General features: G+C 39.1%; 1 protein-coding gene across 1 annotated transcript in view; it reads left to right on the forward strand.

Annotated features, from left to right (window-relative positions):
• The first annotated feature begins 719 nt into the window (after nt 1-719).
• Nucleotides 720-15,217, forward strand: part of LOC149287316 (LON peptidase N-terminal domain and RING finger protein 1-like) — a 37,908-nt gene continuing 23,410 nt past the window's right edge. The window contains exons 1-4 of the mRNA XM_089493023.1: nt 720-738; nt 1,733-1,839; nt 2,377-2,418; nt 3,117-3,183. Coding sequence (XP_089349149.1) covers nt 720-738; nt 1,733-1,839; nt 2,377-2,418; nt 3,117-3,183 — 235 coding nt within the window. The remainder of the gene's footprint in view (nt 739-1,732; nt 1,840-2,376; nt 2,419-3,116; nt 3,184-15,217) is intronic.

Below are 15,217 nucleotides of genomic sequence, written 5' to 3' on the forward strand. Positions count from 1 at the left end.
ATTACGGATCATGAATGAAATGATTATTTGCTTCACACGTAATTTCTTATCGTATTCATCTCAGGAACCAAGAAATTGTTTCTTTCTCACCATGGCATAGGTTATTCTTGGCTTACGTGGCTGCGAATTTAGCACGCTGTTTTTTTCTCGAAGGCCATGAATGACTCCAAATACCATTGCAATGGTTAAAGCCAACGCATTCCACAATGGGTGATTGTCAATAATATTTATTAAGCAGTTACAGGTCTCAGAGACAGGTCACATTAAACATTACATATAGTTAAATATTTTTAAGTAGTAATGTCTCTGCCCCCCCCCCTCAAGGGGTTTGTTGAGTTAACCACAAGTTTCCATCATTTCAAATTGCTTCAAGGACATTTTGACACAATGACCTCACCACAATGGGCCAACACCAATCATCTTCTCCTGCAAGAAAGTTAGCGCCGGTCCCGTAATAACACATAGTTATTGGTGGGAGGGGGATTTCTTGAAAGACACCTCACTAATTGAACTATGCATTGCACAGGGCCACCTCCACTCTTCTTGCAGACGAAGCTCATTGGAGTTGGCTCCTCATAGTGAGGCCATTGGGTGGAAAATATTCAGGTCTCCGGCAAACTCATGGTTTAGAAGATGTGGCCACGAGAAAACTTCTTTTACTTGAATGGAACCATAACAGGCCTACGTTTTCTCTTGCAGGTTTTTGCTAAACTGGAAAAATGTCGGGTGTAATGAAATGTGAGTAAATCTGGTAATGTTTTTCTAGATTCTAAGCTTTAATGAGCAGGGCCCTCCTCACCATCTGTAAGTTCAAATATGGTTGAAAAAAGATTTAATCCATACCTTCCCTCCTGACACATCAACCCTTTTATAAGAACCTCTATAAGGTGCTTTGAGCAGGGCCCTCCTTGCCTATTGACTCTGTGAAGTCCAGACTGTTATGTGATTCACTTCCTGTTTACCCATTGTCATTGCCTTCCCTCCGAAGTCTCCGGTTCTCCAGGTCAACACCTAATCCTCCGGTTCGTGGCAGCTGGGTCTTGACAGGCCCTACTCCCCACCCATTTACCCTTTAAATGGGGGTGTATCCCACAATGTGGGAACGCCCAATGACATCGCCCTGACGCCCCAACGTCAGCGGGACCTTTCCGAGTGGCAGTCCTGGCTACCTCCCGCAAGGGTAGACTCTGGGTAGCTGGAGCCCTCAAATTCCCATGTATGCCCATTGTACAGCGCTGCAGAATATGTTGGCGCTATAAAAATCAATAAATAAAAATGTTACATGCCAGCAAATATTTTTTTTCAAATTTTTTTCTGAAAAGCTTGGAAAAAAAGGAGATTTGTACCGTTAATAATTGCCAAAAATGTAGTTTGAAACAAAGGGGTTTGAGTTGGCTCGTACTATTTTGATGAGGTTTAAATCAGGGCTGCCCTGGCACTTTAAGGCCAATGGCAATCTGATGACGTATGCTGCCGGAGACTACATTTTTATGCTCATGTAGCTTGCCGCCGAGCAAATCCAGCCACTGGCCACACGCTACAGCGGCAGATCGAGTGATAGTGTGACACTGTCAGCAACCAGCCCACCAGGGATCTGCCTAGTATGCCATATGGCCAGTTGGGGCCTGGGTTATATCTTATTGAGTGAACGTTGCTAAGTTTGACCTCAACATGCATACTATAATTTTAGAATGAATTGCTTTGCTTAATGAATGTTCCTGGAATGTTCTAGGGTTTGGAAAAGACGACGATAAAGACAAAGACAAGGATAAACACCAGGAGATGAAGGGAGAGGACAAGAAAGACAAGAAAGACAAGAAGAAAAAGAAAGACAAGAAGGTGAACATATTAACTTCCTAATATCCTATATCCTTACGGGTTAATTTGCTAAATAAACCTGTGAAATGGTGTTTACATATTAAAATATGTACTTCCTGCTCCCAGGTTTATTCCTCCCTGATTTGTAATATCTACTCCATTGTTTAATCTGATTGTTGCTGACTGAGGCGGGATAGCGTAGGATAGCAGCCGGGAAATACTTTTAAGACAGAACATGGATTAGTTTAGCCACCTAGTGCCACAAATGACAGCTTTCCTAATTTCCTACATTTAACCAAAATGTGTCCAAAAGGAAGCGTTTTCTGCTGTTATGACTATGAAGCATTTGTGTTGCCTCCTACGCATCTCCAGTGGCCATATGGTGGCAGACTAAGTGGACATGTGCCTACATTCTACTTTACTGAAAGGGTACTACTCTACAACAGTACCCCTGGGGGGTTACACATAGCACAGGTTCAGGTATTCCGTTATAGAGCACTGGGGTAAACTACAGAACAGGGCAGTAATCTGATTTCTGCATCTTTTCTTCATTCCCAGGAAGGAGATACGTCCAGTTCCAGCTCAGACAGCGATTCTGATGTAAGATGGTAACTGGCGTTGGTTGGTGTAGCATGCGCTAAATGGGCAACACATTAACAAACCTATACGGAACAAGCTTTCCTACTACTGCAGCCAAATAGCGGCATGGTAGGAAGGTATCTTCTCTGACTCATGGGGAGGATAATACTGGCTATTTCATTTTTTGTAACCGACACATTTGGGCTGCCACCGTCTGGCCTGGGGGGGGCAAGCCAATTCAATAGCCCTGTGATATAATTGCCTTTAATAAAGATGGCAAACTATATGTTCAACGCACCCGATCCAGTCGTATCCATAACACTGAAAGGATTGTGTATTGGAATGAAATGCCACAAGTGTATGTGGTCATGGCCCCCAATATGTCCAAATCAGAGCAGCCCAGCCCCTGTTAATAACCTCCTTCTGCTGCAGATGACAAAGACGATAGTAGACTTTTAAACATCACATCATAGTGACAGATAAAAATATTATTATTATTATTAGTAGTAATATTGATATAATAATAATTATATTGTTACGTAGTGCAGGCTCCCTTTCTGGATTTAATAACAAAAAATGGATACAGCTGTATTAGCCCAAGAGAGAATGGAGTCCGATCGTAATTGATATTTGGGTCAACATAGAAGTAAAGTCAAAATATATAGCTGTATTATTCCAAGTGAAAATGGAGCCTTTAGTCAATTGATACATTTTATTAGGGTGAAATAGAAAGGTCTAAAGAGGTCAGATGGAATTGTCCTCAGATCACGTCTGAGGAAGAGACCTGTGAGATTTATGTCACTTATTTTAATATCAATTTCTGATGTATCTTACAGGGAGGAAAGAAGAAAAAAGACAAGCATTAGAAGAACAAAAGTGATACAATGGAGCTGGAACGTGCATTTAACAAACCTCCATTATACTTATTAATGCGCTTCTGCATGTGTGTTTGTAAATGGTCTGCAATGTATATACTGACCTTTACTTAAAGGTCATGAGTTTTCAGAATAAAACCTTAAAGTAACTTGTTGAAGTATTCCAATATCTTATGAAATATACTGAGTACCTGTATATACACTCAATACAATCGTCTACAGCCTAGGGCTGAATATGGAGCAGCACCATAGGCTGGTACAAATGATCTATCAAAAAAAGACTGAGGGATCTATCAGGAAATAACATGGGGGCTCAATATAGAAACAGAGGGGGGGGGTATTATAGAAACATATACATAAATAAAGGCATTTCACAATGTATCAGAGGGAAGTTCGTGAAATCAAGGAGCTGAAACCACAACTCTCCTGACAAACCTTCTGTTGGTGAATAGCTACAAACAGCAAACTAAAGTAGAGGACTGCATTGGGATGCGGGTCCTGTGCTACCCACCAAAAAACTCGGGTGGTCTTTCGGGCGGTCAGGCACTGTACCTGTGGGTCCCAGTAATCCCGCGCAGTCCCGCAAGGCTGCCTTCGCGTTGCTCCCTCAAAACATCTCTTCTATTGTTCCGCCAAAGGAAGCCAGCGGAGTCAAGTGATTTTACGTCATGTCACATGACTCTGCTCAGCTCCTGGGTGGAACAAGAGAAGAGACGCTGTAAGGGAGCAACACGAATGCAGCCTTGCGGGACTGTGCGGAAAATCTGCAGTACAGGTAAGGGGATGGGCGTGATTGACCACATATGTTGCGGGTGGGATTTGCTACCCCCACCCATTGTTTCTATTACCCTTCAGTGAAGCAGTTCCCCACCTTTGTGTATAGAATATTTTTTGGGGTTGCCAAATTGCTCTCAGGTCGAGGAAACCTTTTATATTTAAAATCTGCATATTTTTTAGGTATAATCATCACGCAGAAGGAAACATAACAAACCTGACGTAAAGATACCGCAACAATTAAATAGTTAAACAATTCCCTGGCTGAATAATTTATTGGTCTTCCAGCGCCATCTAGTGTAAAAAAAAAAAATCACTACACAAAGAAACAAATTAATTTTTTTGAAAAATGCCAAATTTTGTTCCAGGAGGGATATACAGACTTTATTGCATATCCGAGGACTTTTCAGGGAAAGTTTTTGGGGTAATTCTATCTCTTAGATCGGCAGCAGATGTTTATTCCAGGGACTTTGTTGACATTAAAGCTCAGGTACAGGTAATTTATTGCAGCTAACAAATTGCAACTGGATAACCCGGGCTTGTTAGGGAGTCATTGTTGGTCCTTGTGATCACCAAATAAATAGCACTGTGGGTTGTAGTTTTGAAAGGAACTTCCGATAGAGCGATGGGCAAGAGGGGCAGTAAAAGCTACTGTTCTTCCACATGTCATTTTATTTAGCAGCAGACCCTACAACTTCTCTGTGGCTTACCTTTGGTGGCAGTTGTTTTTGTTCAGTCCCACAGGCCACGGTTCCAAATAAATATTTCCGAATAAAGGGACACTTCAGTGGTAGTTGTCAATGTACATATGATACCCATTATTAAGACGGGTTGAGATGAGGTTCCAGGCAATTTTTACCACTTATCCCCACAGAGCCGGCATAGCCTGGGTAATTTAAGTGCAAGTCACCCCCCACACCGCATAAATCCAAAAAGAAAAGGAATGCCTGTCTCTTTAACAAAGCTTGTACAGCTTGCCCTCTTGGAACTTTTATGTTGTTTGAATATCAGCCTTCTTTTGTAGTGCAGACTGTACACTTTTGGGCAAAGGCTGTTTTAACATTTTTGCTGTGTTACTGTTTATAATTTCCTTCTTTGTCATTTTGTGCATCCACACACATTATATACACATTATACCACAAACATTACATATCATATATTATATATTTTTGAAAACTAAACACCCCAGGGTATTTCAAATACTGATATTTTCCTTCTTTCCATGCACACATTTTATCACCAGCCTTTCTCAAAATTTGGAGTAGTTTTTGTGGTTTTTCCCCCACACATTTATGTATGAATTTTCAGCTCCTGGTATATGTTACTGTCAAAAAACAGCCCAATTTGTGTTCAGCAACACTGAGTACAGTGATACCCCCATGCATAGCAGTTTGTTGGGTTGTCTGGGAGGTAAAAGGCCATCTTGACAAGGTTTGCATTTTTTTTTTGAATTTCAACATCAGTCTGGGCTGCCAGGCCCAGTAGACTTGGTTTATTGTGAATCTAGTGTTTAGCCAATATGTGTGTAGTAGATACATGGAGCAGTTACCCTTTCAGGCAGAAAAGGTACGAGGGTGGAGTGGCGAGAGTTAAAAGAGTTTAAATAAGATGTGGTGTGAACCCAATGAGGTTTACTCCAGTTGATTAGTATCTTTGTGTTATTATGGGAGTCCTTTTGCCTAAACCATTCCAAGTTGGCAAATGTGACACCTCTCCTAGCCAGAAAGGGACCGTTTTGACCCTGCAAAGAACCCTCCAACAAACAAAGGCGTTACAAACTCAGCCCCTTTTCTACTAAAGGTTATATTTAAAAGATTAAATCTAGATCCAGGGATCTGGGGTCCTCATATGTATATTTGAGGTGCCCACATTTTTCCTAGCAGAATGACATCAGACAAGGTTGGGTTATCTCCAATCATTTAATAGATAAACTGAAGTCTGCAGTGTTAGATCACAGACTGACCAAGGAAGGTCATTATGGAAAGAGGGATTTCTGACAAGTCTGGATCTGAAAAAGTATAACCTTTATATGCTGTAACTGGATAGAAAAACTCTTTGCTAGGTGTCGAATAAGTGGCCCAATCTCGTAGCCCCTCCTATTCTTCTGCGGACTGCAGCCCTGACATCTGACCTGCAGTCAACAGGTATAAAGTATTGTGTTTTTTCGATATTAAGGTGTCCTTATTTTGGTGGCCAAGATCTAATTTTGCAATAAATCGCCATTATTCTTGCCAAAAGCTCCTCCGGGAATAGAATAAAGTACTTCTGTAAGTAGGATTTCTATTAACTGTTCTCCCTTTTATTTTTATCTGCTTGGTGTGACTAAATTGTTAATATAATTGTTTGTATGTACTGTGAATATTTTTTATTTCATAATAAATCATTCATTTATTAAGTTCCTGCCTTTGTCTGGTATAAGAACCACATTTGCCTTGAAGAGAGTTAGTTAATAATCCGTAGTCTGCTTAGATGCTTGGCTAATCTGCATGTTTGGATATCTTCCATAAATTATTTGGGGACAGTAGATTAAAAAGTAAATTGAGCGTTTTAACCAGGTTTGGTGGCAGCATTACCTATCTTTATATCAGAGTGGGAGGTGTGTAAGCGGGGCATTTAATTATTATTTTCCAGTCTAGTGAAGACAGATAGTGATTTTGACCCTCTTACCGCAAAAATAAGTCACGTGCCTTCTTGGAGTAGTGCGCATTCCTGACATGTGCCATGTCCTATTTTTAGGAGATCTTTCAACCTGGCCAAGTCAATCTACCCCATCAAATCATAAATTTTTTTAAACTACACACTCCATGGGCATTTACAACACCATTTTTTTAACTCTTTCTATGTGATAATGTTTGTGAAGATATAGTGCTAATTTTAGGACTTGCTCATATGTGCATGTATATTTGGACTTTAAAAAAAAAAAAAGATTTGTGAAACTGGATGGTTCTCCTGATGCTGACATCCGTGGCAAATTATTTTTACATGTTACACATTTTTTTAACTATTTTATTATTATTATTATGATTTTACGGATCACTTGTGATTAGTGAGCTGGGCTCCATTGACTGCATGGTTGAATTCAGTACCTGGACAGACCCTTGTGAAGTCATTAGCTGTTCAGTTGGCAGTGCCATCTTGTGAGTGGCAGCAATGGTGCTTAGAATAAAATCAGTCTGGGTGCAATGAAAAAACATTGTACAGAATTATCAGTAATCAGGTTCCCTTTATTCTCAGTGGAACTCAATGTATCACTAAATAGTGTTCAGAAAAGACAGAATATGGAGGCAGAGAGACAAACAGTGTGCCATGCAGTATACATTTATCGGCCAATCACAGTGATTGTATGACATAGGTGGTTGCTAATTGGTTCCTACAGACTACCTTGGTTACGAGACAGTCTCCTGCAGTGGGTTCTATACCATCAATATAGGTTTTTGGGCACACTTTTTGTGCGATAACATAGAACATGATTGATGTTTTTATTGTTTAATAACTGATTGATAACTCATTGTTAACTGAAATAAACAATGTGAGAAGTGGCACATGGCAAATAGATAGAAAAATAGTGGCTCTCCAGCTGTCATGGGACTATGATTTCCTTGAGTTCAGTCAGTATCTTTAAGGAAGAGAAGCATGCATATTGTCATCTGAGATTATGAGCTTTGTAGTTCTACAACAGCCAGAGGACTGCTGTCTTTCTCAGGTAAGCATACAGCAGGGCAATGTCCTTTTATAAACTTTGCTCATGCCTCTTCTACTCTTTGTCTTCTAAAAAACTGTTTTATTTGTGTTTTTCTCAAACACTATCTTGATTATTTTTGTATCCTATAAATTAAATCCCTTAATGATCAAAATCACCTGATTCCAAAATGTCACTACACAAAATAACCTCCCTTTTTAATGTAAACAAATTGAGTAAATGAGACGAATAAAACCAACATTAGACAATATAGATTTAGAAACTTCTCATTTATTTAGAAAAATTAAACAGAATAAGAAACATTTAGCAGTTTCCGGATAAGAACATTAGGAAGTTAAGAGACAACATGACAGTCAGAAATATGGCCAAAATAAGGGCTACATCTGGACTCACAAAGAGTCATCCTTCAGCACACAGGAGAGGAAAAACCCCCATTATGGAGGAAACCTCTGGGGAACCATGGCAAAAAGGACTGCCCTTCCCTCTGGGCTTAAGTAGGTAAAATGCCCTTAATTGTTCTTCAATTAAAATTACCTTTAACAGTGTGTTTCTTTCAAATTATTATTATTATTATACTTTAGATTCGGCAGCGCTGAAAATTTTACAGATAACGACAAGTACAATACAGCAATTAACATACAGCTCCAAGAGAAATAAAGGGGCCTGTTCCCGCAGGAGCTTACGATTTATGTTTTAACAGAATGGAATTATTTGCCAAGTTTATGTTCCCTTCCTTACCATCTGCACCCCCACCAAAAGAAACAATAATGGAAGAAATGTTGAGACCCTTTGCAAAGATTTGTCTACACATGTTGCTGGTATAATCATTTACAACCTTGTGACATAACCACCAACTCACAAGGTCAGCAACCATGGAATGGATCTTTTGCAGAGGCACAAATGGTACATGTTAATCTAATCAGCTACAACCTTCTTGAGCTAGAACCCTCAAATTGCAAGGTAAGCATAAATAGAAAGGATGTTTGGCAGAGGCACTGGTCTTTTAAAAATGGTACATGAGTGAATCTTCTAATTAAATAGAACCTTCTTAGCTAGACTCCTGAATCTCAGGGTTAGCAAACAATGTTGATACCCTTGTCAGAGGCACCATACTTAACCATATGGTACGTTAGTTAATGCTCTAATTAGACCCTACTTAGCTACACCAATAAATCTCAAGGTCTTAGAGAGGCAAAAGTCTTACAAAAAAAAAAAAACATCAAGAGTTGCTACTCATATCAGATTTATCCTCCTGAAGTAAGACCTTCAAATCGCAAGCTTAGCAGCAATGGAATCAATCATGAAACCTTTTGATGAGGTATTTTTCTCTAATAAACTACATACAAGTTCTAATTTATCAATTAGAACCTAATTTGCTACAGCTATCAAATCTCAATGTTGGAAGCAATGGAATAACTTATGATACACTTTGTGGAGGCACCATTCTCTAACAAACAGTACACAAGTTAATGCTCTAATTAATTAGAACCTCCTTAACTAGACCCCCAAAACTCAAGGATAGCAACGATGGAGAAGATATTGATACCCTCTGAGAGGCAACCTTCTCCACCAAAAATAGTATGCCAGTTGCTGCTCCTATCAGGTACAACATTCTGAGCTTGGACTCTCAAATTAAAAGGTAAGGATAAATGGAAGGACTCATGTCATGCTCCAAAAAATGGTACACAAGTAAGTGTTCTAGTCATTTACCAGCTCTTTAGCTAGAAACCCTTAATCTTAACGTCAGCAACAACTGAATGAAACTTGATGCCCTTTGAAAGGCAACAATATTCTCAAAAATGGTACATTGGTTGCTGCTCCTATGAGATACACATCTTGAGATTGCTTCTTAATGTCAGAAGCAATGGAGTGACTCATGATACCCTTTGTGGAGGCATCAGTCTTTAACATAGGGTACACAAGTTAATGCTCTAATTAAAACCCACTAGCTAGTTGTCTACATCTCAAGGATAGCAACAATGGAGTGGAGTTTGATACCCTTTGAGAGGAAAAAGTATCCACAAAAATGTTACAAAGGTTGCTGCTCCTATTAGATACAATGTCCTAAACTAGGACCCTGAAATCTAAATGTCAGCAGCAATGGAATGGCTGATGATACCCTTCATGGAGGCATCAGTTTCCAAAAACTGGTTCAGATGTTGCTGCTATAATAATTCAAAACCTATTTAGCTAGAGTGCCTAAATCTCAAGGCCAGCAGCAATTGACTTGATCGGGATACCCTTTGCAGAGGCACTCGTTTCTAATAAATGGCACACAATTTGCTGCGTTACTCAGACTAAACCTCCTGAGCTAGAATCCCCAAATTTGAAGATCAGTAATAATAGAAACAATGTTGATAAAGACTTTTGCCTCTGCCAAGGTTAACAACCGGTACATGACTTAATGATCTAATCAACTATACCCCCCTTAGCTAGACCCCAAAATATAAAGGATAGCAACAATGGATTGGATAAATGGTACCTAATTTGCTGATCTACTGATTTAGAACATATTTAGCTAGACTTCCTATCTCTCAAGGTCAGAGACAATAGAGTAGATCATGATACCTTTTGGTAAGGCACAAGTCTCTAATAAATGACACAAGAGTTGATTTACTACTCAGTCTGAACCTCCTGAGCTAAAACCCCAAATTTGCAGATCAGTAACAATAGATACAATATTAATACCTTTGGCAGAGGCACCAGTCTTCAAAAAAATGGTACACGAGTCAATCCTCAAATTAATTAGAACATTGTTAGCTAGACTCCTGAATCTCAAGGTTAGCAGACAATGTTGATACCCTTGTCAGAGGCACTATACTTAAACATATGGTACGTTAGTTAATGCTCTAATTCAGGGGTTCTCAAATTGCGGCCCTCCAGCTGCTGCAGGACTACATCTCCCATAATGCTCCTTCAGCTAAGGGGCTGGCTGAGGAGTATGGGAGATGTAGTCCTGCAGCAGCTGGAGGGCCGCAGTTTGAGAACCCCTGCTCTAATTAATTAGACCCTACTTAGCTTCACCAATAAATCTCAAGGTCTTAGAGAGGCAATAGTCTTACAAAAAACAATCAAGAGTTGCTACTCATATCAGATTTATCCTCCTGAAGTAAGACCTTCAAATTGCAAGGTTAGCAGCAATGGAATCAATCATGACACCTTTTGATGAGGCATTTCTCTCTAATAAACTACATACAAGTTCTAATTTATCAATTAGAACCTAATTTGCTACAGCTATCAAATCTCAATGTTGGAAGCAATGGAATAACTTATGATACCCTTTGTGGAGGCACCAATCTCTAACAAACAGTAAACAAGTTAATGCTCTAATTAATTAGAACCTCCTTAACTAGACCCCCAAAACTCAAGGATAGCAACGATGGAGAAGATATTGATACCCTCTGAGAGGCAACCTTCTCCACCAAAAATAGTATGCCAGTTGCTGCTCCTATCAGGCACAACATTCTGAGCTTGGACTCTCAAATTAAAAGGTAAGCATAAATGGAAGGACTCATGTCATGCTCCAAAAAATGGTACACAAGTAAGTGTTCTAGTCATTTACCAGCTCTTTAGCTAGAAACCCTTAATCTTAACGTCAGCAACAACTGAATGAAACTTGATGCCCTTTGGAAGGCAAAAGTATTCTCAAAAATGGTACATTGGTTGCTGCTCCTATGAGACACAAATCTTGAGATTGCTTCTTAATGTCAGAAGCAATGGAATGACTCATGATACCCTTTGTGGAGGCATCAGTCTTTAACATAGGGTGCACAAGTTAATGCTCTAATTAAAACCCACTAGCTAGTTGTCTACATCTCAAGGATAGTAACAATGGAGTGGATTTTGATACCCTTTGAGAGGAAAAAGTATCCACAAAAATGTTACAAAGGTTGCTGCTCCTCTCAGATACAATGTCCTAAACTAGGACCCTGAAATCTAAATGTCAGCAGCAATGGAATGGCTGATGATACCCTTCATGGAGGCATCAGTTTCCAAAAACTGGTTCAGATGTTGCTGCTATAATAATTCAAAACCTATTTAGCTAGAATGCCTAAATCTCAAGGCCAGCAGCAATTGAGTTGATCGGGATACCCTTTGCAGAGGCACTCGTCTCTAATAAATGGCACACAATTTGCTGCTTTACTCAGACTAAACCTCCTGAGCTAGAATCCCCAAATTTGAAGATCAGTAATAATAGAAACAATGTTGATAAAGGCCTTTACCTCTGCCAAGGTTAACAACTGGTACATGACTTAATGATCTAATCAACTACACCCTCCTTAGCTTGACCCCAAAATATAAAGGATGGCAACAATGGATTGGATAAATGGTACCTAATTCGCTGATCTACTGATTTAGAACATATTTAGCTAGACTTCCTATCTCTCAAGGTCAGAGACAATAGAGTAGATCATGATACCTTTTGGTAAGGCACAAGTCTCTAATAAATGACACAAGAGTTGATTTACTACTCAGTCTGAACCTCCTGAGCTAAAATCCCCAAATTTGCAGATCAGTAACAATAGATACAATATTAATACCTTTGGCAGAGGCACCAGTCTTCAAAAAATGGTACATGAGTCAATCCTCTCATTAATTAGAACATTGTTAGCTAGACTCCTGAATCTCAAGGTTAGCAAACAATGTTGATACCCTTGTCAGAGGCACCATACTGAAACATATGGTACGTTAGTTAATGCGCTAATTAATTAGACCCTACTTAGCTACACCAATAAATCTCAAGGTCTTAGAGAGGCAATAGTCTTAGAAAAAAAAAAAAAAAACAATCAAGAGTTGCTACTCATATCAGATTTATCCTCCTGAAGTAAGACCTTCAAATCGCAATCTTAGCAGCAATGGAATCAATCATTACACCTTCTGATGAGGCATTTGTCTCTAATAAACTACATACAAGTTCTAATTTATCAATTAGAACCTAATTTGCTACAGCTATCAAATCTCAATGTTGGAAGCAATGGAATAACTTACGATACCCTTTGTGGAGGCACCAATCTCTAACAAACAGTACACAAGTTCATGCTCTCATTAATTAGAACCTCCTTAACTAGACCCCCAAAACTCAAGGATAGCAACGATGGAGTAGATATTGATACCCTCTGAGAGGCAACCTTCTCCACCAAAAATAGTATGCCAGTTGCTGCTCCTATCAGGTACAATATTCTGAGCTTGGACTCTCAAATTAAAAGGTAAGCATAAATGGAAGGACTCATGTCATGCTCCAAAAAATGGTACACAAGTAAGTGTTCTAGTCATTTACCAGCTCTTTAGCTAGAAACCCTTAATCTTAACGTCAGCAACAACTGAATCAAACTTGATGCCCTTTGAAAGGCAACAGTATTCTCAAAAATGGTACATTAGTTGCTGCTCCTATGAGACGCACATCTTGAGATTGCTTCTTAATGTCAGAAGCAATGGAATGACTCATGATACCCTTTGTGGAGGCATCAGTCTTTATCATAGGGTACACAAGTTAATGCTCTAATTAAAACCCACTAGCTAGTTGTCTACATCTCAAGGATAGCAACAATGGAGTGGATTTTGATACCCTTTGAGAGGAAAAAGTATCCACAAAAATGTTACAAAGGTTGCTGCTCCTCTCAGATACAATGTCCTAAACTAGGACCCTGAAATCTAAATGTCAGCAGCAATGGAACACAAGTTAATGCTCTAATTAATTAAACCCCACTAGCTAGTTGTCTGAACCTCAAGGATAGCAACAATGGAGTGGATTTTGATACCCTTTGAGAGGAAAAAGTATCCACAAAAGTGTTACAAAGGTTGCTGCTTCTATCAGATACAATGTCCTAAACTAGGACCCTGAAATCTAAATTTCAGCAGCAATGGAATGGCTGATGATACCCTTCATGGAGGCATCAGTTTCCAAAAACTGGTTCAGATGTTGCTGCTATAATAATTAAAAACCTATTTAGCTAGAATGCCTAAATCTCAAGGCCAGCAGCAATTGACTTGATCGGGATACCCTTTGCAGAGGCACTCGTCTCTAATAAATGGCACACGATTTGCAGCTTTACTCAGACTAAACCTCCTGAGCTAGAATCCCCAAATTTGAAGATCAGTAATAATAGAAACAATGTTGATAAAGACTTTTGCCTCTGCCAAGGTTTACAACTGGTACATGACTTAATGATCTAATCAACTACACCCTCCTTAGCTTGACCCCAAAATATAAAGGATGGCAACAATGGATCGGATAAATGGTACCTAATTTGCTGATCTACTCATTTAGAACATATTTAGCTAGACTTCCTATCTCTCAAGGTCAGAGACAATAGAGTAGATCATGATACCTTTTGGTAAGGCACAAGTCTCTAATACATGACACAAGAGTTGATTTACTACTCAGTCTGAACCTCCTGAGCTAAAATCCCCAAATTTGCAGATCAGTAACAATAGATACAGTATTAATACCTTTGGCAGAGGCACCAGTCTTCAAAAAATGGTACATGAGTCAATCCTCTCATTAATTAGAACATTGTTAGCTAGACTCCTGAATCTCAAGGTTAGCAAACAATGTTGATACCCTTGTCAGAGGCACCATACTTAAACATAAGGTACGTTAGCTAATGCTCTAATTAATTAGACCCTACTTAGCTACACCAATAAATCTCAAGGTCTTAGAGAGGCAACAATCTTAAAAAAAAAACAAAAAACCAATCAAGAGTTGCTACTCATATCAGATTTATCCTCCTGAAGTAAGACCTTCAAATCGCAAGGTTAGCAGCAATGGAATCAATCATGACGCCTTTTGATGAGGCATTTGTCGCTAATAAACTACATACAAGTTCTAATTTATCAATTAGAACCTAATTTGCTACAGGTATCAAATCTCAATGTTGGAAGCAATGGAATAATTTATGATACCCTTTGTGGAGGCACCAATCTGTAACAAACAGTACACAAGTTAATGCTCTAATTAATTAGAACCTCCTTAACTAGACCCCCAAACTTCAAGCATAGCAACAATGGAGTGGCATGTTACATGAGTCGCTGGGCTAATCCATCAGAAGCTCTTTAGAAACCCAAAATTATAAAGAACTGAATGGATGTTTATACCCAGCATATGGCACATTAGTACTATAGTACTATAGTATTAGTACTATACAACTAAAACCCCCAAATCTAAAAGTCAGATTTTAAGTAGTAAACCCCCAAACTCTCACCCATATCCAAGGATTTCTGTGCTGGGAAGACGAGGATCAGCTCCAAGGGTGTAGGTGTGAAGATCTGTCAGAGACTCAGATGTGACTGATCACAAATAGAATGTTGCAGCAGTTCCTAGTGGTGACTTCTGTGACATCACAACGTGATCTCTCTTTGACATTCTTGGTCCAGTCGTAAAGTATAGCATTTTGAACATATGATTAATCTGATAATTACAAAAACAAATAGTTATTTAGATATTTTTTTAACAATCACATTATTTCATTTG

This window comes from Sceloporus occidentalis, unplaced genomic scaffold, assembly GCF_023333645.1.
Source record: "Sceloporus occidentalis isolate IW3139 unplaced genomic scaffold, rSceOcc1.0.p SCAF_62, whole genome shotgun sequence".
Taxonomy (NCBI): domain Eukaryota; kingdom Metazoa; phylum Chordata; class Lepidosauria; order Squamata; family Phrynosomatidae; genus Sceloporus; species Sceloporus occidentalis.